Source organism: Mizuhopecten yessoensis, unplaced genomic scaffold (genome assembly GCF_002113885.1).
Source record: "Mizuhopecten yessoensis strain PY_sf001 unplaced genomic scaffold, ASM211388v2 scaffold7047, whole genome shotgun sequence".
NCBI classification, from domain to species: domain Eukaryota; kingdom Metazoa; phylum Mollusca; class Bivalvia; order Pectinida; family Pectinidae; genus Mizuhopecten; species Mizuhopecten yessoensis.
Window position 1 is genome coordinate 28,821 of NW_018406854.1, and position 7,786 is coordinate 36,606.

General features: G+C 36.7%; 1 protein-coding gene across 1 annotated transcript in view; it reads left to right on the top strand.

Moving 5' to 3' along the window:
* Positions 1–2,575: 2,575 nt before the first annotated feature.
* The window catches only part of LOC110452991 (glutathione S-transferase 1-like), a 7,095-nt gene continuing 1,884 nt past the window's right edge, over positions 2,576–7,786 (top strand). The window contains exons 1-4 of the mRNA XM_021501780.1: positions 2,576–2,777; positions 6,507–6,602; positions 6,969–7,087; positions 7,583–7,687. Of these exons, the coding sequence (XP_021357455.1) occupies positions 2,639–2,777; positions 6,507–6,602; positions 6,969–7,087; positions 7,583–7,687 (459 nt within the window). The 5' untranslated portion in view covers positions 2,576–2,638. The remainder of the gene's footprint in view (positions 2,778–6,506; positions 6,603–6,968; positions 7,088–7,582; positions 7,688–7,786) is intronic.

Here is a 7,786-nt window from a genome sequence, read left to right on the forward strand (position 1 = left end):
ATTATATCTGTTTTTTGTTTGTTTTTATTTTGTGTGTGTTTGTTTTAATAAGTAAGCGTTGATATTAGAGTTCCAAGAAATTAGAAGAATTTCACATACCTGTCAAGGTAGGCAAAACATTGCTTACTAGTCATGATCAGTGCATGTTTGGAGAAAGAAGAGGCCTGCTGTATTCCACTGCATGGTCGTAAGAGGCGACTAATGTTCCCCCTTTCTCTGTAGAATGGGGGGATTATTTATTCCTTGTCTTTTGTTAAGAGGATATTGAAGAAACCAAGAATAGACTTGCTGTATCACATTTTGTGTATCGTATAAGCTGACTAATGTGCGTCCCCTTACATAATCCGGGGATGGGTTGGGATGTTCTTCTGTGTTTTTTACGAAATGGACATGGGAAAAAAACACAATTGTTCTTCTGTCCCCAATGCAACACTTGGGATGACTTCATTTCCTATCTCTCCTATCTTCATTTCTTTCTACTTTCTCTTTAAGGCTGTGTCTCCCGTCGTCATACGACCTTGGCTGTTGTGTCTCCCGTCGTCATACGACCTTGGCTGTTGTGTCTCCCGTCGTCATACGACCTTGGCTGTTGTTTCTCCCGTCTTCATACGACCTTGGCTGTTGTGTCTCCCGTCGGCATACGACCTTGGCTGTTGTGTCTCCCCTCGTCATACGACCTTGGCTGTTGTATCTCCCGTCGTCATACGACTTTGGCTGTTGTGTCTCCCGTCGTCATACGCCCTTGGCTGTTGTTTCTCCCGTCTTCATACGACCTGGGCTGTTGTGTCTCCCGTCGGCATACGACATTGGCTGTCGTGTCTCCCGTCGTCATACGACCTTGGCTGTTGTGTCTCCCGTCGTCATACGACATTGGCTGTCGTGTCTCCCATCGTCATACAACCTTGGCTGTTGTATCTCCCGTTATCATACGACATTGGCTGTCGTGTCTCCCATCGTCATACGACCTTGGCTGTTGTATCTCCCGTCGTCATACGACATTGGCTGTCGTGTCTCCCATCGTCATACGACCTTGGCTGTTGTATCTCCCGTTATCATACGACCTTGGCTATTGTAAGGACGTTTAAAGCCCAAACAAACAAAACGTTATAATTAAACAAGTTTGACTTGATACTTCATATTACAAAAGTTCAAGGCTATAATAAATACAATATTATATTTGACTTTTAGTTATTTCTTTTTACATCAGTTCAATGATAGCTTAATTTCCGTTTTATGCTGTTATAGTGTAAATGTTAAAATGATTACACTCAGTTATATACATGTTTCTTAGTAATGGTGTCTGTTCGATGCTCTGTGTCAATTGATTATTTGTGTCGTAGGAAATTCAAAGAGGAAGATATATGCCGTCTTTGTGCCTGTTTCGGCAATTGTAGATAATACCGTGAATCTAGTATATCCACATGTCCTTGACAGGGGGAAAATGGAAATGAGCCGCTTGGTAGTCCCAAGATCGAGAGTTCTCAATACTGTAATTATTGGTGTGTGTTTTTTTTATCAATAAACGTTTAAAAAATTAATTGGATTTGCGTGAGAGATGGTGACGTTGATGATAAGAGCAAATAATATTGAATTTCAAAACTAACTACTTATCAAACGATGAGGCGTACGTGTCACTTTACGTAAGCTACGTAACTTGTAAGCAGACGCGAAGCTGCCTTTATGCGAATACGCAGGATAATCTATAAAATTTCAAACACAAAAAAAACACAAAAAAACAATCCACTTTTTGTTGCACCCCCATGTCCCCCTATGAAGGTCCTGTCCTGGACCCACTCCTTACTGAATCCGCTGCGATCAATGGCTAGGTACGCCCCGTGTATGTAACGATCGATGCATTGAATATTATATATTCGTAAACCAAATTCATCTATAATATAAAACTTTCAATTATACATGAATAAGCTAGATATTCGTGTTTTCCCCCCATTACAACGTCTATGCAATGAAAGTAAATAACTGTTACAGTGTACTTGTCTTTTGTAACATGACAGGAAAACGATTTCTGTTCATCTTTTATCACTAGGAATTGAATCAATATCGTCCGTTAATATCCCAAAACGATATCATATATTTGTATTTATTTAACCGTATCTGTCAAACAACTATTGACGCATTGAATTGATGATTAGTGAATAAATGTTTTAGTGGTTTTTTTCTTTAACAATCACAGTGTCTTGTGAGCGTGAATGTACTATTTTTAGACACGGAGTCACCGAATGCACATACAATATAATACCGCGAACTAAAACAGTTGCTCAAGCGTACCCGTAATGTCACTTGCCTTAACTTCGCTATGATGTTATGAGTATTATTTCAGATCACAGCAAGTATCACAATATGCCTAAGATACATACACTGCCATTAAAACGGTACTCACATCACTGCGTCAGCGAATATCACTTAGTACTACAATGCTTATTCTATTGCCCCGTGCTCAATTACACTGAATATATCCCGGCCTACAGCGCAGAAAGTTCTCATACATTTATTTTATTTTATTTTATTGGAGCGTAAAAATGATGGTGTAGTCGTCATGCAGAGTGACTCTACGTAAATCAGCTGCGTTGCCTTGGTGCAGAATGTGACGTCATCTGAGCACTGATCACCTGTAACCAACATGTCCGGTAACAAATGGAAAGTCACTTACTTCAATGGTCGTGGTAGGGCCGAAAGTACCCGGATCATACTCACGGAGGCTGAGGTGCTGTTTGAGGACGTCCGCATTAGCAAAGAACAATGGGATGCAATGAAGCAATGTACGTACATTTATATATAATATATGTGTGTGTCAAGGCTCTACGGCACAGGTACACATATGACCCATTAAGTCGGCAGTTCAGCATGACCAGGCACACTAATGTGACACTTGTACAAACACTGTACAGCGATAGCGCCAGCCTAGGTTTATATGGCTAGATATGCAGAACGAGATAGACGTTGTGTAAAACATATCACAGACATGAGTAGGGAAATGTGGGTCTTTGTATGATGGGCGTGTATATTGCTATGGTTAAGTGCAAGCGTACTAAATATCCCCTTAAAGATCGCTATCCCACTGCAGGGAAACCACCAGAGAGCCCATCGTAGTTTTTCCTAATGCAGTAATCTCCCCCTGAATTCAGTATTGATATAGATGGTTAGAGTGACAGTATATTGATCTGTAGTCTCGTTTAACCAGACGCTTGATCACTTGTAATTCAAGAGTCTGGTCAAACACAGTACTTTAGAATTACCATCACCAGAGGGCAGTGTTTTTACTTTCGTTTCTGGACGTTATGTGAACACCGTTAAAACATTTCAAAGAATAAGGTAATTAATGATTTTCTTTTACCTGTCCATGCACTCCTGAAGTATCCGTGTACTATTACCGAGAAAAAATAAATAAAAAAATGTCAGTTCTCCAGAATAATGCCATATATTTTCACTGAATAAAGGCTGACTGAGGTTGGAAAAAAACATGCAAAGCAAGTGAGATTTTACCTGTGCCCAATTCAAAAAAATATAGGTTCTCACTTAGGTAATCTGGCTTGACTGATATCAATAGCCTTGTTAGCTTCATGAATTATTGTAAAATATCCAAGGAAAATACATGAAATCATTCTTTTTGAAGCATTTTCTTACATTTTTCTCGTTAATAGTGAAATCATGGATACTTAAGGAATACATGTAAAGGTATTTTTTTCATGAATTGAAATATTCAATGAAATTTTGCGCCACTCAAATTCTGACTTCAAAAGTTGAAAAGGGTGTGTCAACCTTTGACCAATGAAATAATTTACCAGAATTCTGTTACACGTAAGCCTTGTTATGATGTCACAAAACGAAAGCACTGGGTTTGATCAGACTCTCTGTTCGGCGTAGCTTGCGCAGGCAACAAGAGTCTGGTTGAACGAGACTAATTGATCTGAGGCCAAGCGTTCGACTCCTGGTCTGGCCCCGTTAATTTTAGCCCACCTGCCCGAAGGTCAAGTGAGCTTATGCCGTGGTGCGGCGTCCGTCGTCCGTTCGTCCGTTGTCAACTTTTTACTTTAAACAACTTCTTCTCATCACCTAATATGCCTAGGACGATGATATTTTGACAATAGCATGCTGGGATGAAGGACTACCAAGTTTGGTCAAATGAATGACATTCGACTATGTTCAAGGTCACAGTGGTCAAATTTGTTCAAATATTTTTAACGGCTTCTTTTGAATAATCCAAAGGCCTAGGATGATTATATTCCGCCAGTAACATGCTATGATGAAGGACTACCAAGTTTGTTCAAATGAATGATCTTTACTCATATTCAAGGTCACAGGGATCAAATAAGATTAAAGCATTTAAACAACTTCTTCTGAATAACCATCAGGCTTAGGTTGATGATATGTAGCCAGTAACATGCTGGGATGAAGGGCTACACAGTTTGTTAAATGAATGACCTTTGCCCATATTCAAGGTAACAGGGGTCAAATGTGTTTAAACGACTTCTTCTGAATAAACAAAACGTCCAGGGTGAATGTTTGTTCATGTGAATGACCTTGACACACTTTCAAGGTCACATCTGGTTAATTGTGCATAATTTTTTTAAATCATCCTCTCAATAACCAAAAGGTAAAGGGTGGTGATATTTGGCAGTTTGCATTCTAGGATAAAGTTTGTTCAACTTAATGTCACAGGGGTTAAATGTATTTTTGAATGACTTTTAAATCAAAACATTGATATTTTGCCTGCAGCTTCATTTTAGTTCGCTTACTGTAAAGGTTACAATTGTGAGATTAATACCAGGTGAGCGATGCAGGCCTATTGTTTTACACTTAGAACACTGATTGTTTTTTTCTCTGTCTCCCTTTATATAAACTCATTTCGCTATGTCTATTTTGACAGAACATTATTTCAAAATCGACTTTTTATCCAAATGGAATGCTATTCAATATGGTTAGTGTTGAGGTCAATATATTGCCTCAAATGGAATGGCAATTGTGAAACACAATTTCCTTTAGGGTATGTTCAATATATGTTGTGTTGTTGAAAATGTGCTTGTACTTTGTACGGTTATTTTCCATGTGTAAAAGGAAAGCTATTAGTGTGCTTCCATCAGGAATCGAACCCTCGATCTCCAGGTTCCTAGTCAGACGCTCTACCACTGAGCTAAAGGGAAATTTTCTCTAGCTCGAAGCTAGAAGGTGACCTTAATCCCATGTACAATTAAAATCTACCACACATTTAAAAGCATTTTAAAGTTTTCACGATGATAGATCGATCTACAATGTAATCGGAAACATAACAAGTGCACACCTGGACCTATATTCACGAAACAGTTCTAATGCTCTGTAAATTAGTGGCAAGGCCTCAGACATATTTCAATTCTTTTGTTTTAACCACACTTTTCACAGAAACCGAGTGATTTTTTTTATCTTTAACAAATGATACCAAATTAGAAACCCTATTCCGTTTTGGCATATTCACGAGTTTCTCATAAACAGTTTTGAGAACACTAGTATTTAATAGCTTGAATCAGTACTTAATCACATTATAATGCTGGGTAATGGGTATGTACAATTGGAAATCTATCCAATTCAAAATAGATAAAAACATAACATGTGGATTTCTTGACACATAAACTCTTTTTACAAATCTCGAGGTGAACTTTCTCAATATCTATACCTTTGCACGAGCCCCATACCTCCGATGCGTAACACACTATACTGATAACATATGTGTCAACCAGTTTGACTAAAGCATGGAAGTTTTAATTCATATTTTTGCATTTTGTATATAATGCAATGCAAATACTGCCTTTCAATCTTGCCCAGCTGTTTTGCTTTTGTACAACATTGAATTTATTATTTGATGTAAAAACATCAAAATAACAAACAAAGAAGAAGAAGTAGAACGTATGTTCCCCCGGTAGTAATATATGTCTTGTCCAATAGAAAATGTTACAATTTTCAATTTCTTTATTTCCAAATGCAACAGATAACATATATGAGTTACAATATACATGTGCATACAAGTAAATATTACAATCCATTTATGTAAGATGGCGGTGAACATAGAGTAAAATACAAGATGACATCATAGCAATGTTGTCAACATACAAAAGAAAATATATAATCATTGTCAGTGGCACAAAGCTGGAACATACACGATTGCTCAGATATTAAATCAAGACTTTCTTTTAGAAGTTGCCTAAATTAGATACTTACTAAGGTTTCTCAATTGTTTTACATATTTGCAGGCGAATAATTATATTGATTTATAGACGGACGGACGATGGAAATAATAGGGTTTAATATATTTGGTTCTAAGCTCAGAGTAAACTGGACACAACAAAATAAAATGGGTTACATTATCAATAACCATTGACATCAGTATATGAATTCAAACCAATGGTTCTGAGTATGTAATTAATTACCTGTCATTGTATGTCCTTAAATAACCTTAGCTGACGTTAAACAATGTAAAACCAAACCAAACCAAACCTGTCATTGTTGATGACTTACAGCCACGCCTACGCACACCCTTCCTATCCTGGAGCTGGACGACGGAACTGTTCTCAGTCAGTCGCCGGCCATCCTCAGATTTCTTGGTAGGAAGTTTAGTAAGTACACTTTAATTTATTCCTGATGTTTATTTTATCGATTATTTTTGCTGCATATGTATTGATGCATCAGAACGTTGTGACTTTTTTTTTAGTTTAGATGAACAAAAAGGATGTTTTCTAAAACGCATTTTCACAGGATATCTTTCAAATGAAAACAGATATGAACATTATAGTATATCATCCTGATAGACAGCTTTATTAAAAAAAATCGTGTTAAATTGAAACTACATTTGTTTTTAGCTTAGTCTCATTTTTGTATTAGTAAGCTTCACGTTCAGAAAGGAATCTAAAATTATTATTTATATAATTTACAAAGATAATAACAACATACTACCTTTCCAATAACTCGTACCTATTACACAGACATGTACAGCGATGATCTGATGGAACAGTACAGGATCGATTTGGTAATGAACATCATAGATGATCTGGTCGATAAGAAACTTATACCAGCACTTTTTGAAAAGGACCCCGTTTTGAAGGTAAGTATGGATGTAACTATAGGTATTTCATTTCATTTCAACAAATTTTATTGACAAAGTTGTTACAGGTCAATTGGAAGGAATATCAGGCAAAGCCTATACAGATTCTCTCCATATATAGGTATATTTTTATACAAATCCCAGTGTACTGGTACCGGGGCAGGTTCGACCGTCGACATCGGAAGTACTTGTACTTATTTCTTGTTATAGACCTCAAAACAGGGTCAGAAAAATATTGATATTCTTGGCCCATATTGAAACATCGATTGGCCGTTAAATTTCCATGGAAAACATGACCAATAAAAAGAAATAAGAGAAGATACGTTTGGAAAGTAGAAGCTGTGCTTTAAATTAAAACAGCCCTTAACCAAAAATAATTAAATAAATCGCAAAAAAAAAGTAAAAAACGTACGAGTTGGATTAAAAATTAACCTTCTTAAAAGCAAGCAATTATAATTGTTATATTGAATGAATTAATTTTCAAATTAATTTTAGGCCGAGAAAATGAAAAAGGTCGAGGCCGATGATTTACCTGGCTATATGAAATTATTAACAAATGAACTCAAAGCAGGAGGAAATGGGTTTTTCGTCGGAACAAAGGTAAGTGCTGTTGAAAGATAGGTAAGTAGTAAGATGTAAAATAAACAAAAAAGAATGGCCTTTTTTTTTTTTTTTTTTTTTTTTTTTTTTTTTTTTTTT